General features: G+C 38.4%; 2 protein-coding genes across 2 annotated transcripts; both read left to right on the forward strand.

Moving 5' to 3' along the window:
• Nucleotides 1-2,720: 2,720 nt before the first annotated feature.
• Nucleotides 2,721-4,643, forward strand: LOC138875777 (uncharacterized). The gene is made up of 3 exons (XM_070154643.1): nt 2,721-2,817; nt 3,427-3,788; nt 4,293-4,643. Exons 1-3 carry the CDS (start codon nt 2,721-2,723, stop codon nt 4,641-4,643), a joined length of 810 nt encoding a protein of 269 aa, XP_070010744.1.
• Nucleotides 4,644-4,733: 90 nt separating this feature from the next.
• On the forward strand, nt 4,734-6,331 carry LOC138875778 (uncharacterized). Its single transcript, XM_070154645.1, has 2 exons — nt 4,734-5,289; nt 5,901-6,331. Exons 1-2 carry the CDS (start codon nt 4,734-4,736, stop codon nt 6,329-6,331), a joined length of 987 nt encoding a protein of 328 aa, XP_070010746.1.
• The last annotated feature ends 17,130 nt before the right edge of the window (nt 6,332-23,461 follow it).

Genomic DNA, 23,461 nt, shown 5'->3' on the forward strand with positions numbered 1-23,461 from the left:
GGTTTTCAATGGGATAATTATACACAGTTGTTTCTACTCCAGGTATGTTAAGGCTAAGCGTTTCCTTCATTTTAGCATGATATCGTAATTACACAAGTTTGATAACGAGGTATAAAGAAAAATTCATATCCCGGAATTTACGTATATTTTACTAGTTTTGCAAATTACGTGTATTTCAATCTACTAGTTGATTCCACTGAGTTAAATTGAGAAATTCCAAGTTCTTTCAAATCTAATGTTAACCTACTGTATACAGTATAAGAATAATAAGTATCCTGCAAGACTAATTTTTTTAGAGAAGTTACATATTTGGTCATTCGGTTTATATTCATGAGTAAGTTACAATATTCTCTTTATCAGGACTTCATATTCATTTGAGTATTTCTTCTTCTAGTCAAGAGAGCAGAGAGTCTATATACAAAGTATTACATTATTTTCATTACCATCGAGCTTTAATCGGTGGGCAGGGCATTATTGGGCAACCTCTGATGAGATGATAAGTTATATACCGAGCCTGCTGTGGCCGAGCGCCTATGAGCGAGCCCAGTTGGTCAAGATACAGAGCCTAGTATGGACGAGCACTTATGAGCGAGCCTACTACGGCAGAGCAGATATATATGTATACCGAGCCTTATAGAGCCGAACAACTATTTTACTCACTGTATTGAGAGAGTTGAGTCAGTATCAGCTGATGAGCATATCTTCAGATTATCTTTGATCCCCAGTTGCTTTCAGTTATTATATCATCAGTTCTGTTTTAGCTTTCAGTATATTGCCTTACATACAAGATACATTATTTTGTACTGACGTCCCTTTTTGGGGACGCTGCATTTCATGCATGCAGGTTCAGACAGACAGACGGGTAGACCTCCTCAATAGGTGTTGCCCGAGTTTAGCTTTATCGGTAAGCTCCCCTTTTGTCGGAGTTGCCGGGTCTAGCAGTGTGGTGTATATCTTATGTATATATGTAGATAGTTTATGGGTATGTCGGGGCCATGTTCCGATCACAGTACATATATCAGTAGAGTCTTGTAGACATATCCTGTCGGTTAGTGCAGTATGTTAGGCTTGTAGGCCCTGTACGTATATTTTGTTGGACTATTAGTTGTAGTAATTATGACGGCTTTGCCGGCCTAGCTTTACGTTGACATTAGTCAATGTTAGTCTCCATTTAGTTTTATATTTTGCATCGCACATTATCTTGTAGTGTGTCCCATAGCCAAAGTATGACATTACATGTCCAGAGTCTCTTAGTCGCAAGTGGTACGAAGGCTAGATGAGGCACTAGGTGCCGATCTCGCCACCGGGCTCGGGGCATGACAAAAGTGGTATCAGAGCAGTCCTGTCCTAGGGAGTCTACAAGCCGTGTCTAGTAGGGTCTTGTTTATAGATGTGTGGTGCACCACATTATATAAATAGAGGACTACATGACATTTAGTAGTTGGTTACCCTTTTTTCAAATCTAAATCGTGCTGTAGCTCTGAGTTATATGAAATTTGAGTTAAACTTACGTGTTGATGTTTGCATGCACAAATGACGGTAACTAGGAACACTACGGCTAGCCATAGGAGAGAAACAACAGTAGGTGAGGGGGCTAGAAGGGTACCCCCAGCAGATGGAGCCCAATCGGAGTCGCAAGGAGAGACCCCTACCCAGCGATTACCGGCTCCTCCACCACTTGAGGAGATTCCTAGGGAGACCACACATCCAGTTCCCCCTCCGCTTCCATCAGATCAGGACTTTAGGAGTGCAGTACATTTGTTGGCACAGTTTGGTAGCTACCCAGCAATAGGCTAGGGCATCTGCTAGTGCAGGACCTTCTGAGGGATATGGGAGTCCAAGGGTCCGAGAGTTTATTGCTTTGAATCCCCCAGAGTTCACGGGGACAGATCAGAGGGAGGACCCATAGGATTTCATAGATCAGCTTCATAGGATCTTTCAGGTTATGCATGCCATAGAGAAAGTGGCAGTTGAGTTAGCAGCTTTTTGACTCCGAGATATAGCCATCCTTTGGTATGAGGGATTGGAAAGATCCAGGAGGCTTGATTCCCCTCCTGCTATTTGGGAGAATTTTTCAGATGCATTCCTTGACCAGTACTTACCATGAGAGATCCAATAGGCCCGACTCGATCAGTTTCTAGCCCTCAAGTAGGGCAATATGAGTGTTCGAGAATATAGTCTCTGTTTTGAATCATTGCCCAGATATGCACCATCCATAGTTGCTACTATGCGGGATAGAATCGACAGGTTTATAGAAGGGTTGGCCCCAGAGTTGACCAAGGTGTATGCCACCACTGTGTTACAGGATAATATGGATATCTCGCGGATTCAGGCATTTGCCCAGAATATAGAGAGGGGTAGGCGTCGACAGCACAGTACGAAGAGGACTGAGTCAGGGCAGCGTAAGAGGATGAGATTTGCCAGGTCTTAGGAGTAGTCTCAAGGTAGTTACAGGCCCCAGTACTTCGAACGGCCACCTAGACCTCCGCCACCTCAGCTACAGGGTTACAAGTATGACCGCTATACTTGGTCAGGACTAGGTGAGATCTCTCAGGCGTCAAGTTTGCAGCGACAATGAGGTTCGAGATAGACAGGGTCGTGTCTGTGCTATCTGCAGCCGGGGACACTTGGGCCAATGCCAAGCCGATTTCGATGCTTGTTATACATGTGGACGTCTAGGGCATATGATGAGATATTTCCCAAAAAGTGATTCTAGGGGTATGGCGCAACCAGCCAATTCAGCAACAGGATCAGCTATGTCCGTGCATCCTTCAGGGCACGAGTCTCAGTCTTCAGCTGGTAGAGGTCGAGGCAGAGGTAAAAGGTCCAGTTCAGGTGGTAACCAGAATCGTATCTATGCGCTAGCAGGTCGATAGGATCAAGAGTCCTTACCAGACGTTTTGACAGGTATGTTAATCATTTGTTCTCACGATGTTTATGCCTTGATAGACCCAGGATCTTCTTTATCATGTATTACCCCATTTGTCGCACGGAAATTTGGTATAGTGCCTGAAATACTAAGTGATCCTTTTGCGGTATCTACACTGGTCGGAGAATCGATTATTTCTAGATGCGTTTACCGAGGTTGTATGGTATCAGTTTGTGGTCGTCAGACCTCAATAGACCTAGTTAAACTAGAGATGTTGGATTTCGATGCTATCATAAGCATGGACTGGCTGGCATCTTGTTATGCCACAGTTGATTGTCGAGCAAAGACAGCTAGATTTCATTTTTCGGGTGAGCCAGTCCTTGAATGGGTAGGTAATACAACGACACCCAGAGACAGGTTTATTTCCTATATGAAGGCGAGGAAAATGATCGCAAAAGGGTGCATTTATCATATTGTGCGAGTTAAAGATGCAAATGCTGAGATACCTACACTTTAGTCTATTCTAGTAGTAAAGGAGTATGCGGATGTATTTCCAGATGAACTTCCAGGTATTCCTCTAGAGCGAGAGATTGATTTTGGCATCGATTTACTTCTGGGAATGCAACCAATATCCATCCCTCCGTATAGAATGGCACCTGCCAAATTAAAGGAGTTGAAAGAGCAGTTAAAAGATTTACTGGAGAAAGGTTTCATCAGACCTAGTACCTCACCTTGGGGTGCACAGGTATTGTTTGTACAGAAGAAAGACGGCTTGCTAAGGATATGTATCGACTATAGGCAATTGAACAAGCTAACTATTAGGAATAAGTACCCCTTTCCAAGGATAGACGACTTGTTTGATCAGTTACAGGGAGCTAGATGCTTTTCAAAGATAGATTTGAGGTCAGGGTACCACCAGGTCAGAGTTCGGGTAAAAGATATTCCCAAGACCGCCTTTAGGACCCAATATGGCCACTTTGAGTTCTTTGTTATGTCCTTCGAGTTGATGAATGCACCTGCCATATTTATGGAATTGATGAATAGCCTATTCTGGCCATATTTGGATCTATTCGTGATAGTCTTTATTGATGATATTATAGTTTATTCACGTTGAGAGGATGAGTATGTGGATTACCTGCGAGCAGTACTCCAAACCCTCCTCAATAATAAATTGTATGCTAAGTTTTCTAAGTGTGAGTTCTAGTTAAAGTCCGTAGCATTCTTGGGGCATATTGTATCCGACAGAGGTATAAAGGTAGACACTCAAAAGATTAAGGCTGTGAAATCCTGGCCTAGACCTACCACTCCGATAGAGAATCATAGCTTTCTAGGTTTAGTGGGATATTACCGGAGGTTCGTGGAGGAGTTTTCTTCTCTTTCAGCACCATTAACAAAGTTGACGTAGAAAACGACTAAGTTTCAGTGGATAAAGGCCTGTGAGAAAAGTTTCCAAGAGCTTAAGAACAGGTTGACCTCAGCGCTAGTTCTAGCACTTCTAGAAGGTCCAGATAGTTATGCCATGTATTGTGATGTCTTAGGTGTCGGGTTAGGATGTGTCTTGATGCAACATGGTAAAGTAATTGCATATGCTTCAAGGCAATTAAGGAAGCATGAGCGGAATTATCCGACCCACGACCTCGAGTTAGCTGCAGTTGTCCATGCACTTAAGATATGGCGACATTATTTATACGGTGTGCATGCTGATATATTCACAGGTCATAAGAGTGTGCAATATATCTTCAAGCAAAAAGAGTTGAATTTGCGACAGAGGTAGTGGCTTGAGTTAGTAAAAGACTACGATGTTAACATTCTCTACCATTGAGGTAAAGCTAATGTTATATCATATGCCTTAAGTCATTAATCTATGGGTAGCTTAGCAGATGTAGAGTCCGAGAAAAGACAATTAACAAGAGAGATTCATCAATTGGCTTGTTTGGGGGTCCAGTTAGTAGAGTCTGGCAATGGAGGAGTTGTACTCCAAAATACTGCAAAATCATCTCTCATAGCTGAAGTAAAGGAGAGGCAGTACGAGGATCTAGAGTTAGTCAAGTTGAGAGAGCGGGTTCCACAACAGAAGAAGCCGTTGTTAGAACTCAAAGGAGGTGGAGTTCTCAGATACAGGGGTCATTTGTGTGTTCCAGATGTAGCAGGGCTACGAGACAGGATTATGTCAGAGGCACATTATTCATGGTATTCCATTCACCCTGGGTCGACAAAGATGTATCATGACATTAAGGATGTGTATTGGTGGAACGATATGAAGAAGAACATTACTGAGTATGTCGCTCAATGCCCTAGTTGCCAGCTGGTAAAAATAGAGCACCAGAAGCCCGGAGGACTAACACAGACTATAGAGATCCCGACATGGGAATGGGAGGCGATAAACATGGACTTTATCACGGGTTTACCTCGTTTCCATCGTAAGTTTGATTCCATATGGGTGATAGTCGACAGGCTCACAAAATCAGCTTATTTCCTACCGGTCAGATCTACATATACAGTAGAAGATTTTGCAAAATTATATATTAAGGAGATAGTGCGACTACACGGAGTACCCGTATCTATTATATCTAACCGTGGGGCCCAGTTTACAACACATTTTTGGAGGTCATTTCAGAAAGGTCTAGGAACTCAGGTAAATCTCAGCACAGCTTTTCATCCACAAATGGATGGACAAGCCGAGAGCACGATTCAGAGGCTCGAGGATATGTTGCGAGCATGTGTGTTGGATTTCAAATGAAGTTAGGATGAACATCTACCTCTTTTTGAGTTTTCATATAATAACAGTTACCACTGCAGTATCCAGATGGCTCCATATGAGGCTTTGTATGGGCATAGGTGTAGATCTCCCATAGGGTGGTTTGATGTTGGAGAATCTGGGTTATATGGGCCGGACCTGGTACATCAGACCATAAAAAAAGTAAAGCTTATCCGGGAGCGACTACTGACAGCTTAAAGTCATCAGAAGTCATATTCTGACGTACGGTGACGAGATTTAGAGTTCGGGGTTAATGACTGGGTATTTTTAAAGGTGTCACCTATAAAAGGTGTGATGAGATTTGGAAAGAAAGGAAGCTTAGCCCATGGTTTATTGGGCCTTATAGGATCATTTGGAGAGTGGACCAAGTAGCTTATGAGTTAGAATTGCTCTCGGAATTGGAGTCTGTTCATCCGGTTTTTCACGTATCTATGTTACAAAAGTGCATTGGCGATACTACCCAAGTGGTGCCCATAAATGATGTACAGATTACAGAGGAATTGAAATACGACGAAATTCCGGTTGCCATCCTAGACCAACAAATCCGCAAGTTACGAAATAAAGAGATAGTATCCTTGAAGGTTTTATGGATAAGTAAGAAGGTGGAAGAGATGCCGTGGGAAGAAGAGGAAGAAATGAAGCCTAAATACCCCCACCTATTTCAAGCTGAAGATATGACTCGAGGGTATAAACTCACAGGCTAGTAGGTCATTAGGTAAGCTCTAATTTTTAACTCTCAGAATTTATAATGGACAGTTGTGTGGAGCCAAGTGTTGCTATTTATAGACAGTGGCCATGTGTGGCATGTATTGTAAGTTTTCTGGCTGCGTACAGGTTGGCTTTAGTCTAATATGCGAAAGAGGCTCCGGCAAAAATTTTCCCAAAGTATTAGAATAGACATTCGAGGACGAATATATTTAAGGGGAAAGGATGTTACATCTCGCATTTTTCGTACGTTAAAATTTCGTCTTCAGTTAATTGACGTAGACTCAGGGGTGAGATCAACTTGACGTTAGTGTGTTTACGCTATTTATAACAAGCGATAAATAAGTTTCATGAAGGATAAAGGGGTACACGGATTAAAGAAAACGAGTTTCGTTGAAAGTGGACAATTTGGAATAAAATACGGGTCAAGCGATAATACCCGATAATTATGAACTAGTACCATGAAAGGTACCATGTGACCACAGTAGTATAATATATAAAATATATATGAAGTACATTTAGAAATAAATAGAATTTTAAGTAATTTTGGGCAATTGTTAAATTATGCGGGTAATTGATTAATTACCGGGTAACAAGACATTACCCAGTTAACTAATAAGTAGATAAAAATTATAAATTCTATCACCATCCCACGTGGCACAAGGCCACTAATTAGGAAGGATGATTCATGTATAGGTGTCTTGAAGATAAGTCTGAAATAAGACTTTACAAGTCTTATCCAAAAGACAAGAACGTGTAAAGTAAGTCTTAAGTAAAGACTTAAGAGCGTTGGATTCCTTTTTTGAACAAAATATTAGTAATCACTTTGGTTTAAAAAGTCTGATTCCTGGAAAGGTTTCAAAGACACTTAGTCTTTAAGAAGAAAATGTTGAAGATCAGAACCAAATCCATTCGTTTAAATCCAAAATCAATTTCGTTCCTCAAGTTCAAAAGCGCAGATACTTAAATCCGATTTTTGGGTTTTAAATTCAATCTACGAAGGTTTTCAACGGGAAAATTATATGGAGTTATTCCTACTCTAGGTATGATAAGGCTAAGCTTTTCCTGCATTTTAGCATGATATCGTAATTACACAAGTTTAATAACGAGGCATAAAAAAAATTCATATCCCAGAATTTACGTATATTTTACTAGTTTTGCAAATTACGTGTATTTCAAGCTAGTAGTTGATTCCAGTAAGCTAAATTGAGAAATTCCAAGTTCTTTCAAATCTAAGGTTGACCTACTGCATACATTATAAGAATAATAAGTATCCTGCAAGACTAATTTTTGTTAGAGAAGTTACATATTTGGTCATTCGGTTTATATTCATTAGTAAGTTACAATATTTTCTTTATCAGGACTTCATATTCATTTGAGTATTTCCTTCTTCCAGTCAAGAGAGAATAGAGTCTATATACACAGTATTACATTATTTTCATTACCATCGAGCTATAATCGGTGGGTAGTCCCATATTGGCAACCTCTGATCAGATGGTAAGTTATATACCGAGTGTGTTATGGCCGAGCGCCTATGAGAGAGCCCAGTTGGCCGAGATACAGAGCCTAGTATGGCCGATCGCTTATAAGCGAGCCTACTACGACAGAGCATATATATATGTATACCGAGCCTTATAGGGCCGGACATCTATTTTACTCACTATATTGATAGAGTTGAGTCAGTATCACCTGATGAGCATACAAATTATCTTTGATCCCCAGTTGCTTTCAGTTATTATATCATCAGTTCTATTTCAGCTTTCAGTATATTTCCTTACATACTCGGTACATTATTTCGTACTGATGTCCCTTTTTGGGGACGCTGCATTTCATGCGTGTAGGTTCAGATAGACAGATAGGTAGACCTCCTCAATAGGTGTTTCCCTAGTTCAGCTTTATCGGTAAGCTCCCCTTCTGTCAGAGTTGTCGGGTCTAGCAGTATGGTGTATATCTTCTGTATATATGTAGATAGTTTATAGGTAAATCGGCGCCCTGTTCCGATCACAGTACATCTATCAGTAGAGGCTTGTAGACATATCCTATCAGTTAGTGCAGTATGTTGGGCTTGCAGGCCCTGTACGTATATTTTGTAGGCCTGGCAGTTGTAGTAATTATGACGACCTTGTCGACCCAGCTTTATGTTGACATTAGTCAGTGTTAGTCTCTATTTAGTTTTATATTTTTCATCGCACATTATCTTGTAATGTGACCCATATCCAAAGTATGACATTACATGTCCAGAGTCTCTTAGTGGCAAGTGGTACGCAAGGATAGATGAGGCACTAGGTGCCGGTCTCGCCCCCGGTCTCGGGGCGTGACAATACTATGCGAGATTGAAATGTAAGTAAGGTAAATTTGAAGAAGATATGAGATACTCAAGTACGAAAGGTTGTGAATAGTCGAGACTTCGGATATAGTTTGAGTTTTAGTTTAATTTACAGAGGAGACCCTAGTGAAAATTTTGTAAATCTGTAAGAGTTAACATTCGAGGACGAATGTTCTAAAGGGGGGAATGATGTTACATCCCGTACCTTAGCATTAGGATGTCCCGTAGTAAATCCACATGAGTTCGAAGGGATTATGTCTATTTGGAGGTTATAGAGGGTTTAAGACATTATTATGAGATCCTGTAAGTTTACAACCTGGATATCATTAGATATTAAGTTAGTGCGGTATTTTCTTTTAAGTAAAGTATTTTAGTAAAATTTTATAAGTATAATTTTGGATAGTTACCATTATTACTATTTTCAAATATGGTAAATCATACACATAATATGAGAAAGATTATGAGATTTTTTTTATTGTAAAGATAGAAATTACTTTCTCACATGAAAGGAATGTTATCTTTTTACCATTTTAAGAATTGAGCGTACAAAATTTGTACTCTTTATATGAGATTAGGAAAATTATAAGTTGAGAAAATATATGTATTTTTAGATGGATTTTTTAATGAAATAATAGTATATGTATTTATTTTATATGGTACCACATGAACATGATAGTAAATAGGATGTATAAAGTTTATTAAAAATAGGTATAATTTTAAGTAATTTGAGAAAATTCTTAATTATGCGGGTAATTGGTTGGTTAATTATCGAGTAACGGGACACTACCTAATTACCCAATAAGTGGATAAATAGTAATATTTTTCACTCCCACCCCCACGTGGCAGCACCCTTTGAAGCCTATGTATGACTCTTTAAGTCATTAATAGCCTATTTGGCCAAGTTTCTTTTTGGCCCAAAACACTTTTGACAAAAAATTGAGGTGTTTGGCCAAGTTTTTGGAAGGAAAAAAAGTGCTTTTGAGGAGAAGCAGAAGCAGTTTTGGAGAAGCAGAAAAAGTAACTTCTCTCCAAAAGCACTTTTTTAGAAGCACTTTTGAGAAAAATACACTTAAAAACAGTTTTTTAAAGCTTGGCCAAACACTAATTGCTGCTCAGAAGTGCTTTTCAAACTAATCAGCCAAACACAAGCTGCTTCTCACCAAAAGTACTTTTGAGAAAAGCACTTTTGAAAAAAAAACACTTCTCAAAATAAGATAATTTTTGCAGCTTGGCCAAACAGGCTATAAATTAGGTGGCAAAGATATAGAACTCTTTGGTTAAAGAATTATAAATAATCTATATAATATTTTCTTATTGTCACTTAATACACAAAAATTTGATATGTATTGACTTGTTACAAAAATGAAAAATAATAAAAAATCCTCAAAGGATGAGTATAAGGATTAAAAGTGGAGGGGGCACATGTATGCATATTTTTGAGAACGAAAGCAATTTCCAGAAAAAAATTAAGGCATGTAATAAAAGTTCTATGGAAGTAGTACTTCAAAAGCAATTACAACATTGACTAAGAAGAAGATGATATAGAGGAAAGTTAGTTACTCACATGAAAGTTGTGGGATTTATTTTGTGGTCAATACCTGCAATTTGGCTTGTACAAATATTACTCTTCAACTGTAGCTTCATCTAATGACTTCTTGAGAATCATAAATCCTGCAAAACATCCACAAGCATCAGTATTTGCTGTGCTAAGATGAATTATACTCAAATAAGAAAGGACTTTAGCAAGAGCTTTTCTTTTTCAAAAAATGAACTCACTATAGTACAAGATCTTGTGAGCATCTATGCCTGGTGTCATGGATTGCAGAAAAGAACTCCCAATAGATTAGATCATTTGTCCGGTGACATCCAATAATATTGGATTGATACAGAGAATAGGTTGACTGTTGTATTTTTCTCTACTTCAATTCGCTGTTATGCGTTGTCGCAATCAACGTTGTTAGAGAAATTGTTAAGAGAATCGGCTCAGGTGTGTTAACGCTATCCCTTCTTTATTTTTGGCATGATCTTTATGACAAGAACGAAATGAGCAAATACACGATTTCCATAAATAACTCTATTCATAGAATACTAGGGATCTCTTTGTTCTTGATTCCCCATGTGACATATTGTTATATCTTCTCTTCATGGGTCTCAAAATAATACGCAGTTGATAAAGTTTATCCAAAAAGAATATTGAGATTATTACATACTTTTCATGCATTTCATTCATTTATACATGTACATTGATTCATGACGAGATGGCATTATATATGCGTATTTATAAAGGTTACGACGTTATATACGCACCACCACCTGATCAGCTGGTATGCGTTAATGATTTTGCCCACAGTGGCACCAAATGGCGTTATATACGCACCGCCACCTGATCAGTTGGTATACATGATGATTTTGCCCACAGTGGCTGAGATGATAAGATGGGATGCCCTCAGAGGCGTAATGATCTTATTGCGTTATATACACATATATATATAAGTATATATATGTATATGAGATATGGAAAAGGTTATGACGTTATATACGCACTGTCGTGGGACTGCTCATAAGACCTGGTAAATCTCATCCTCTTAAGTTGTCCTGACTGAGTCCTCTATTTACCCTACTGTCGACGCCTACCCCTTTCTATATTCTAGGCGTATGCCTAAATCCGGGAGATATTCATACTATCTTGAAATGTACCGGTGGCACATCCCTCGGTCAACTCTGGGGCCAACCCTGCTATAAACCTATGAATCCTATCCTGCATAGTCGCAATTATGGATGATTCATATCTGGCAAATGAGTCAAAGCTTGAGGGCTAGAAATGATCGACTCGAGCCTGTCGGATCTCCCGTGGTAAGTACTGGTCAAGGAAGGCATCCAAAAAATTCTCCCAAATAGCTGGAGGTGCATCACGTCCCATGGACCTTTCCCATCCCTCGTACCAAAGGATTGCTATATCTTGGAGTCGAAAAGTTGCTAACTCAACTGCCTCTTTCTCCGTGGCATGCATAACCCAAAAGATCATGTGAAGCTGATCTATGAATCCTGAAGGGTCCTCCCTCTAATTTGTCCCCTCGAACTCTAGGGGACTAAAGCAATAAACTCTCGGACCCTTGAACTCCCAGACATCTCAGAAGATCCTGCACTAGAAGATGCCTTAGCATGTTGTTGGGTAGCTACCAACTGTATCAACAAGTGCACCGCACTCCTCAAGTCCTCAGCTGATGGAAGCAGAGGGAAATTGGATGTGCGATCACCCTAGGAATTTTTGCAGGTGGTGGAGGAGCCGGTAATGGCCTAGTAGGGGTCTCTCTCTGGGCCTCAGATTGGGCCCCATCTACTGGGGTTACCCTGTTTGTCCCCTCACCTACTACTGTATCTCTTATCTGGATATCTTTAGTCTTCCTAGTCACCGTCATTTGTGCATGCGAATGCCAACACGTAAGTTTAACTCAAATTTCTTATAACCCAGTTCTACAACACGATTTAGATTTGAAAGAAAGGTAATCAACTCCTAAATGACCTGTAGTCCCCTGCTTATATAATGTGGTGCACCACACATCTATAAACAAGACCCTACTAGACACGGTTTGTAGACTCCCTAGTATAGAACTGCTTTGGTACCACTTTTGTCACGCCCCGATCCTAGGGGCGAGACAGGCACCGGTGCCTTAACTATCCTTGTGTACCAACTTGCGACTAAGGGACTCTAGAGATATAATGTCATACTTTGGCCAGGGGCCACATTGCAAGACAATTTGCGAAGCAAAATATAAAACTGAATGGAAACTAACGCTGACTAAATGTCAATATAAAGTTGGGCCGGCAAGGCCGTCATAACTACTACAACTGACAAGCCAACAAAATATACATACAGGGGCTACAAGCCTAACATATTGCACTAACTGACAGGATATGTCTACAAGTCTCTACTGATGGATGCACTGTGATCAGAACTGATGGATCCCAATCGATTCTTTAGCTAAATACACGAATCATAATTACATTTAAATGGAAAATGGTAGGATTTATGGGAATTTTAAGTAAAATCTAGGGTTTTGATAATAATGGGATTTAACCACAAAAATAGTTATGAAATTTAGTGAAAATCATATATTTGAGTTCATGAGGTTATGGGTAACAAATATTTTCAAAAATTTCCGGAATCCGGGCACGTCGGCCAGAGGGTGAATTTTAGGAATTTTTCAATTAGGGTTGGGAAATCACTTTAGTAGTTAGGATATGAACTTTTTAACATGTATTGACTATTTTATATAATATTTGCCTAGTTTCGAGTCGTTTGGCACTGAGTTGAGGGTTTAAAGCATCATTTTGGACCGGAAAGTAAGCTTTGAGACGAGGTAAGTCTCTTTTCTAACCTTGTAAGAAGGAATTGACCCCATATGTTAATGGATTTAATATGTGTTTCTATTTGTAGGGGCTACAAACGCACGAGGTGACGAGAGTCCGTACGTAGCTACTAATTATGTGTATGTCCAGGTAGTCTAGGACCCAGACCATGGTATACTTGTGATGTTTGCACCCTACTTCTTAATTTAATTGCTTAAATCATATTGGAACAGGATAAGGAATTGTAAAAGGTTAAATTTTATTTACTTGAGTTTTGGACGGGTCACTTGACTGTTAATGAGAATTTGTGTTTCTTTGAATATTAGCCTCTTAATAAATCTTGAATTAGTTGTTTATAAAATATTTTTTTATTTTCTCATGGAGCGGGCCGAACGTCTCGGTAGCAGATATATGTATCTATGGTTCATGTCGTTCGACCCTAAGCATTGCACATTTATATATTTGTATGTTGGATCGGGCCGTACGACCTCAGCATAATTCGTGCGTAATAAATTCCTGGAGACCAATTATAATTTATATTGCTTCATTGTCTTGAAAGATTAATTTGTTAGATGCTGCAAATTAATTTAGGATTTACTATTAGTGAAAGAATTGTTTATTATTTCCTGTTATTGAGTTTTCAGCTATATTTATGTAATCCATGCTCAGTTATAATTTTGGTATTTTATTGTTAGCCCATAGTAAGTGTCAAGTCGACAGCTCGTCACTACTTCTTCAAGGTTAGACTGGATGCTTAGTGTGTACATGTTGTTTATGTACTCGTGCTACACTTCTGCACTAAATGTGTAGGATCTGAGGCAGGTTCATTTAGATATCAGTTCAGCGCGCATCCTTGATTTTCCACGACACTCTACGGTGAACTTCCTTTTGAGCCCGTTCTGCCGCAGCCGAAGTCTTTCTTTTGCTTGTATTTTTTGTTTATTTCACTTCAGATAGTAACGTGGTATTCTTTTGTATATTCTACTAGTAGCTCATATACTTGTGACAGCAGGTCTTGAAAATTACGCTAGTAGACACGTGATGATTTTGGGTATTTTTCTTATCTTATTTACCCTTTAAAATTTGTATTCTCTCACCCTATTAAGTCCTAATCTCCTATTTATGCATTACATGAAAAACCAGCTATTTCAAAAATATTAAAATAGAAAATCATGTGGTTAGTTCACTGTTGGCTTGCCTAGTGATAGTGTTGGGAGCCATCATGACCTATAGGATAAATTGGATCGTGAAAGTATCATCACTAGAAAAATCATTTTTAAAAAGCAAAGTAAATAAATAAAACACTTAGACAATTCAAGGATAGGATAACAAGTGTCATCATCAGAAAAATCTCAATTTTAAAAAGTAAAATAAGTGTATAAAACAATTAGAAATAAATAAATAAAAACACTGCATGGAGCAAAATACATAGCAAAATTAATAAATTAAAAAAGGATAAGATCATATGTGTCATCACCACAAAAATCTCAGTTTTAAAAAATAAAATAAATAAATAAATCACTTAGCAAAATTCAAGGGAATAATAATTTCTATATATTGGAAATTACTTATTCTGAAACCTATTCTATTTTAAATTTGCCATAGGTAATTGGTTACAAGTGTATAATTTATATTATATGTAATGAGAGTATTTAATATTATTAAAACGAAAAAATTACTTGGCACTTTTAGGACAAAATCTTAAAATATTTCTGATAAATATAAATTATATATCTATATCTATATATTGATTCACTCATCACATTTTCTTCTATATTCACTAGAAACATGGAAGTGATATAATAATTAAAAATTTATAATATAAAGAAAAACAAAAAATTACAGAAAGATGTATATTGAGATAACTTATAAATATTTATATTTTGGGGTAAGTTAAAATATAAAGTAATAAATTTACTTAAGATATTAAAGTTTTGATGACTTTAAAAATAAATAAAATAATTAAGAAGCAAATAGATCCTACATAAAATATCGTTATGAAAGAGGTAATCTGAGAGTATTTTAATAATAATCAAAAGTATATTGATAAATTTAAATAATACCTGAATTGTTTTGTAATAAAATCAAAGGGAATAAACTACACATTTTCAAGAGTAGGAAAAAGCTGTATCTTTCGTCGAATAGTGAACTAATAAAAATTCACATGAAAATATAAAATACTAAATAATGAATAATGCAATAATGGAAAGTAATAATGAACAAAAAAGAAGAAGAGGGAAATAAATAAATAACTAAAAGGATAAGACTTATTTAAATTTGAGATGAGAAAGTGCCTTCCAATTATGATGAGAAAAGTCATATAATACAAAATACCACATAACTAAAATCTTCCTAAAACCAAAATTAACAAATATAAAGATAAGATTTATTTGAATTTCAGATAAAATGAACAACTACAGTCATAATAGATAAAGTGAACACAAAAATTATATAACAATGAAAGAAGTGGCAAGTCGCTGGAGAAATAATCAAAGCTAAATAAGTTGGCTGGTTTTTCAGTGGATGAAGAAATTCAAATTTTTGAGGTTAATTATTCTTCTTTTCTATTAACAATTTTATAGAGACAACTCGATAAAATTTATTTATTTTTTTAATTAATTCTTTGAATGTGGTCGCAAAATTTGGTATCTAATATAAATCTTTTCTTATTAAAACTCTTCACTTTTTTATATTTAAATGATATGTATACCGTGCGGGTACATATACTAGTATTATAAATAATGTAATTGTAACGATTCGACCGGTCGTTTTAAGATTTGAGGTTCCGTTCAGTGGTTCGAGGTCTTAAGTAACTTCCTGTTGTGTATTACGGCTTGCGTGCATGCTCGGATTTGAATTTTCGAATGATCCAGAATTAATCTGGATGAGTGATTTCCACTTTTGAAGCTTAAGTTGAAAATATTGATCGAGGTTTGATTTGTTGTGAAAACCATCCTGTAGTTATGTGTTGATGGCTCTAATAGGTTCTTATCGTGATTTAAGACTTACACGTATAACTGGAATCAAAATCAGAGGTTTGTAGGTTGGTTTATGTTGTTTTGCCGAAAGTTGGCAATTTAAAGGCTTACAATTTAGATAAATTTGACCGTAGGTTGACTTCATAGCTATCGTGTTTGCATTTCTGATTTGGAACATGGAATAGCTCCATTTTGTCATTTGAAACTTCTCCGCAAAGTTTGGCGTTATTCCGAATTGATTTGATAGGAATCGGATGTGCGGTTATGCTTTTATAAGATCTTGGGTTTCATTTTGAATTCATGTGTTTTGAGAACCGATTTGTGATTTTGGATGTTATTTTGATGATTTGATCACGCGAGACAGTTCGTGTTATGTTATTAGACTTGTATTAAAGTTTGGTTTGGAGCCTCGAGGGCTCGAGTGAGTTTTGGACGCGTAGCGGTGTGTTTATAGAGTTTAAGTCCGCTGGGTTTTTATTTTGCAGGTGCCTCAGGTCTCGTATTTGCGAGTTTTGGATAGCAATTGCGATGTTAGGCCAAGTCTACTGGGTTCACATTTGCGAACCCAGTGTTCGCATTTGCGATGGGCGTCTGGGGGAGCAGGTTCATATTTGTGATCTTCTCGATCGCATTTGCGAAGGTCCTATGTTCGCAATTACAAACTATTCATCGCATTTTTTATGACAACGGGAATGGGAGGGCTTTGCTTTTGCGATGGTTTCTTTGCATTTGCGGGGTTTGCATTTGCAAACCCCGGGTCGCATTTGGGACACCTACGACTGGGCAAAAAGTTGATGGATAGGATTTTTGATCTCATCTTAACATTTTCGAACCCTAGACTCGGTAGGAGGCGATTTTGAAAAGGGAATTTCATCTACAATCATTGGGTAAGTAATTTTTTTCAATCTCCAACTATTTTACATGATTATATGTGAGTTGTAACATCAAAATTGTGAGAATAAAAGTGAAAATTTGTGAAACTTTATCAAGTTTTATGAAAAATGATAATTTGAGTTTTGAGAGTCGATTTGAACTCGAATTTTAAAAATAATCAATATATGAACTCGTAAGGTCAAGGGTAATTGAAATATACCATTGGATCCTCTTACTTTCAGTGGCTTAGCTTCACAGGATGCACACGGTTTTCAGGTGTCATCGTATTCTCCACAACATGGGTATTGTGGAGACTAGAGTGGTAGCTTTTACTACATTCCAGCTGTTGGGAGCAGCCTATCAGTGGTGGCGATACAACTTCAGTTTCATGGACTCAGTTTTCATAGTTGTTCTTGAGAGTGTTTGTTCCCTAGACCCTTCGGGATGCATGGCACGCGGAGTTGAGCAGCTGAGCCAGTGTACTATATTAGTGTTAGAGTATGCTATTAGATTTAGTGATTTGTCCAGGCATGCACCTGCTTTAGTTTCTACAGTTAGAGAGCAAATCCGTAGGTTCATTTAGGGGCTCAGTTACTGTATTCGATTCAGCGTGGCTCAGGAGTTGGAGATGGATGTTCTATCTTAGCAGGTAGTAGAGATTGCTCGCCGATTAGAGGGAATGTAGGGCTAAGAGAGAGAGGACAGGGAGGCTAAGTGGCCCCGTGGACTGGGAGGATCTACTGATCCCTATTTTGGAGGCAAGGTACGTCATAGTAGATGTTTTGTGGGCTAGCCAAATCAGTTTGCACTTCAGACATCACGCGGTGTTTCAGATATCCATGGGTCCCAAAGTACCCATGATGTCCTTCCAGGTATGGTTTGAGTTGAGTATAGAGATGCATTTGTGTTACTTTGATCTTGTCTCATTTATTGGTAAGATTAATTCTACCTTTCTTCAGATATTGTTGTGTTTTCTGATTTTTGTACTCTGCTCATATGTTCTTGCCATTTGAGAATTTTATTGTGATAACCTGTGCCTATCGTTCTAGTATGGTTGCTATGGTAGGTCACAGAACTTGGGTGGACTTTTTGTTATTTAAATACAATAAGATTTGACGTTGTTTCTGGGTGGTTTTTCCATGATTTATAATCTGGGTGTTCTACAGATATGAGAAGTTTATTTGGTGTTGTTGTTTTAGTTCTACGAGGTTTGTTGGTAGTGTGTATTAGTTGATGAGATGTTTATTTTACTTGCGGTTACGAGTTAAGGAAGAGGACCTGGTTTTCTTGTGAATAGGTGTGTTGGTGTCGGGCTATGCGTCTTGGTGAGGTCATATTAAGGTAAGATCTATTATGGTTGTTGTGCATACCATGCTTCTTCCTTGTGGATTGGATCTGCAGTATGGTATATGTGAGAAGATGTGCCTATTTGGCTTGTTTGACAGTTCCCTCGTGTGTTCCTCTTTTCACATTCAGTCACATTCGAGTTGTGCTTATTAGGTTTGGATTGCGATATGCGTGCCCATGTATCGTTTGAGGTGGCTTGTTGATCGGTTGAGTAGTTATGATTTTCGCATGTTTCTTGTATTATTTTCAGCCTTGTGAAGGTTTTGAGCAAGGTTCTAGTCGATATGAGTCTGTTTGCCAGTACCGGGCCTGGTGATGGGTAACTATTATGGGCAGTGCTGCTGCTATGAGTATATCGATGATGGTTATGTTGTGTGGTTATAACTTGTGGGCGTATGAATCAGTTGTTGTAGCTAGTTGAGGGTTTTCAGTGTATTTGTGTGATAATAGGTCCTCTGGTAGTTATGGAAATTTGATTATAAAGCTTTTCGGCATGAGTGAAAGGAATTATCTGAGGTTGAGATGGTATTGCCGGGCTTGTGTGGGGTCAGGGTGACATAAGATCACACATGTGTATGTGCATGGCGAGTATGTACAGTGATTTGATGGTGGGAAAAATTCTTGGCACGTTCGAGGACGAACGTATGTTTAAGGGGGGAAAATATAATCACCCGACTGGTCATTTTGAACATTGAGGTTTCATTGAGTGGTTCGAGATCTTGTGTAGCTTCTTATTGGGTATTTGTCACGACCCAAACCAATGGGTCGCGACGGGTACCCGTTGCCTTACTCAATCGAGTACCAACATAACGTATCTTTTGTATCATACTATCATAGGTAAATGAACCAAAAAGCATGTCATGAGAAAACTAGAATAAAGTATGAGGGAATACTCGACATAGGATGACCCAACATGATATATGTCATGACCGAAACTGAAGGGTCGCGACAGGCACCCGGTGCCTTACTCAACCGAGTACCAACATAACATATCTTTCTTATCATACTATCATTGTTAAATGAGCCAGAAGGCTATCATGAGATAACAAGAATAAAACATAAGGCAATACTCGACATATGATGACCCAACATGATATACAAACTTATACATGTGACATTCGGGCCTATAAGGCCAAAATGATCATTTGGACACTCAAGATATAGGCCGACAAGGCCATACAAGTATCCGTATACATGACATCTGTCTACAAGCCTCAAAGAGTACATAAATGTCATAAAGACCGAGACAGGGCCACGCCATACCAATCAATACATGTCCAAAGCATACTAACCAAATAGGAAACTCCGGAGCAAGGGGAGTGCACCAACACCTTCCGCTGAGCTGATAGCCTACTATGAGGACTGTCAACCTGTCAATCGGGACCTGTGGGTATTAAACGCAGCGTACCTAGGCAAAAGGGACGTTAGTACGAATAAAGTATCGAGCATGTAAGGAAGGAAAGTATAAATAAGAACAATAATGTAAAGAGAGGTAGAAAAGATACAACATGTAACATTTGAGTGCCTCTGGGGGATACTGACATGAAATTCATGATACATATATCTACATAAACTTTTAAAAAGCATACGCCTATGTTGGCATCATCATCATCATATTTTACCCGGCCTCGACGAGGACTCGGTAAAAATGTACTCGGCCATCATAAGGTAGAATCGTACCACGCCGCGTGGAGCTCGGTAAAACTCAACTAATCAGTGGTTGCACAATAGGTGTCGTACCTGGCCGACTATAGCGTGTCTTAGAGTAAAATATATATATATATATATATATATATATATATATATATATATATATATATATATATATATATATATATATATATATATATAATGCATGCTAGACTCATGGAATCACATTCTAAACCTTTCGGAGTGACATAAGGTCATTGTCTGTCACGACCCAAACTGAAGGGCCATGACTAGCACCCGACCACACTTGCCGAGCACCAACGCACATTTCATCTAACCTTCATTATTATCTTTTAGGGCTGACGAGATCAATATAAATGGTAGACCTAGATCATGGACAACCAGCAATAAAATATGACGGCATGAACATACATAGTAGGGGATGACCAGACAATCAAGAAACTACATATAAGGTATGAGCTACCACGCTACTATGAAAGACTATACAACAAAAACTAGCCGACAAGGCATACCAAACTATACATGAGCCGACACCTGTCTATGAGCCTCTAAAAGAACATAAGTGTTGCAACATAGCCGGAACAGGGCCCCGACATACCCATAATGTCTATAACAAAAATTGCATACCAAGACCAAGGCAAGTCCGGAGAAGGGATCTCGCCAATCACCGCTGAACTGGACAGTCTACTGTGGTGGGGGAGCTGCACCTGCCTGTCTATCAGGACCTGCAGCACGACATGCAGCGTCCACAAATAAAAGGACGTCAGTACGAATAAAGTACTGAGTATGTAAGGCAAGGAACCATAAATACGATCAGTAATGTAAGCAAGGATAGAGAATATACAACCTGTAACATCTTAGTACCTCTGAGGGCTACTTACATGAAAATGCATGATACATATGTATAAATACATAAACCTTTAAAGCATTCGCCTCTATGGGCATCATCATCATCATATCGTACCCGGCCATAATAGGCTCGGTAGAATCGTACCCGGCCACGTGGAGCTCGGTAAAACCCAACTGATCAGTGGTTGCACAATAGGTGCCGTACCCGGCCAACTATAGCGTGGCTCGGTAGAGTAAAATAGATACATATATATAATGCATGCTCGACTCATGGAATCACATTCTAAACCTTTCGGAGTGACGTAAGGTCGGTATCCTCTGTACACGTTATTAGGACTAACTCTTCACTATGAACCTTATAAGAATCAGGAAGTACCAACAACATTGATAACATAAGACTAAGAGAAGCAACATTAACATCAATCGTTCCATAAGAGGGAAAACAATGTAAGTACTGCTAGCTTCTAAGAGTAGAGTATCTTGGAAGATCGTTCATTACATTATGTACAATCGGAGTCGTGCAAAAGAAGGAAAGGGATAGCCTCACATACCTTGTATATACTGCCCCAATCTCAAGCTATGCAATTGTCAAAACTCCTTAGTCTACAATAAGAGAAACGATACTATCGTTATCATTTAAGCGTCATAACTATTATGTATCGACCACAACCTATTTTACGATGAAACGGACAACACCTCCCCTATATATATGACCTCACACCATTCAAAACAGTCACCAAACAGCCCAAACAACATCAATAATAAACATATTGAGCCTCCCAAAATAGTCCACACACAGCCTAATCACTCCATACATACGACGACCACCGTAGTCGTGTCAAACAACCTGGAAATGTTACGAATAACTATCAGCCCATAACCCTACATATATATGGTGTTTCTCCACACCCTTCCTCCTCCAAAACTCCACAAGATAGTAGTAAAATACGCAGCCCAACAACAACGCAAAACAGTCCACAAAACAATAACATTACTTCCAAGCCTTTCGATATATATTTCACAAGTTCTAGCTTCAATGGCTTAGCTGCAACTTGGATAATCTTAAATACATATAGAGTAAGAGGTTCCTTACCTTTATACAGAAAGAACAACTCCAATTTGACCTTAAATTTCCATGAAATATCCCTCCAATGCTGCCACAACAACAAAAAAGCGAAACTAGCGATCAATTAGTGTTTTTCGGCACTAGAATCACTTTAGAAGGCTTGAAATCACCTAGGATTGATATTAAGAACATGAGGGAGTATTTACAGAACATAAACCCTTTAAAACAACCTCCCACACGAGCTGGAACGACACAAAAATGAGCAACAACAAGAAGAACAAGAGACTTACTAGCGCCACGGAATTCCCGACACTTGATTTGTGTTGTTTGCCCTTTTTTTGGGTCTTGAATCTTGAGAGAACCTTGAGAGGATGTTCCTAGGGTTCTAAGGTCTGAAAATAGTGAGAATAAATGACTTAAAACGGGTTGGAGGCATCCTATATAGGTCCAAATATCTTAAACCGCCTTAGTGGGCCCAATAGAGAGGTGCTTGGCGCAGTCTCGCGAAAACGCGAATATCTCTCTACTCCGAGATCGTATCGATGAACGGTTTAATGAGTTGGAAACTAGACTCATAGATATTTAATTTTGTTGGTATATCACCCCGTAATTCCTTGTAAATTATGAGAAAAGATTAGAAACATTTGACCTAATGTTTAAGTAAAATTATGAACCTAAGTTGCGACAACTTTTGTCGACTTTTGTTTCATAACTCGTTTGACTTTAAGACTTATGATACGGATATTATATGATTAAAATACCTTAATAAATGACCTCTTGAGTGTATTAAGCACCGCTAGATTACCTGAAAATACGAGTTACAACATCCTTGATTCGTTTAACTTCTAATACTGGTTAATCACCCTTATACACTCTTGTATCACTTAAGACCAATAGGATTGACTTCTTATCATCTCAAAGATAATTCCTTCTTGGATTTATGTTAACTAATATATGGCATGAACTAACACATGTGGATATGGGTTGTAACACCCTCCCCCCCTTAGGAACATTCGTCCTCGAATGTAAGGGTTTATGGGGAGTTTAAATCATCGTGGATTCCAATGGAAATTTCCGATCAATTTTCCCCTATAAAATGGTCACTAGCAAAACTTGCAAGTAATTAAGCCCAACATATGGCTTCACAAGGCTACACAAAGCATTATGCATATTTACATTATCTACATATCACCATTTTGTATTAAGGAGGAGTATTCTCAAATTATTGCTTACCTCATAGAGCCGTTTCACCTTCCAATGTATCCTGTCTTCCACCAGCATCCTTGTTATCTTCATTCTGGAATAAGTAAGGGTATTTAGACTTCATCTCCTCTTCTGCTTCCCATGTCATTTCTTCCATATTTTTGTTCCTCCACAATACTTTGACGGAAGCTACATCTTTTGTTCTCAGCTTGCGGACTTGCCGATCTAATATCGCCACTGGCACTTCTTCATATGATAGGTCCTCTGTAACTTGTACATCTTTGATAGGGATGACTCGAGAAGGGTCTCCAATACATTTTCTCAACATAGATACATGGAATACCGGGTGGACAAATTCCAATTCGGATGGCAATTCTAACTCATAAGCAACCTGTCCAATCCGTCGAAGAATTTTATACGGCCCGATATACCTTGGACTCAGCTTACCTTTCTTCCCAAAACGCAT

This window comes from Nicotiana sylvestris, chromosome 8 (genome assembly GCF_000393655.2).
Source record: "Nicotiana sylvestris chromosome 8, ASM39365v2, whole genome shotgun sequence".
NCBI lineage: Eukaryota > Viridiplantae > Streptophyta > Magnoliopsida > Solanales > Solanaceae > Nicotiana > Nicotiana sylvestris.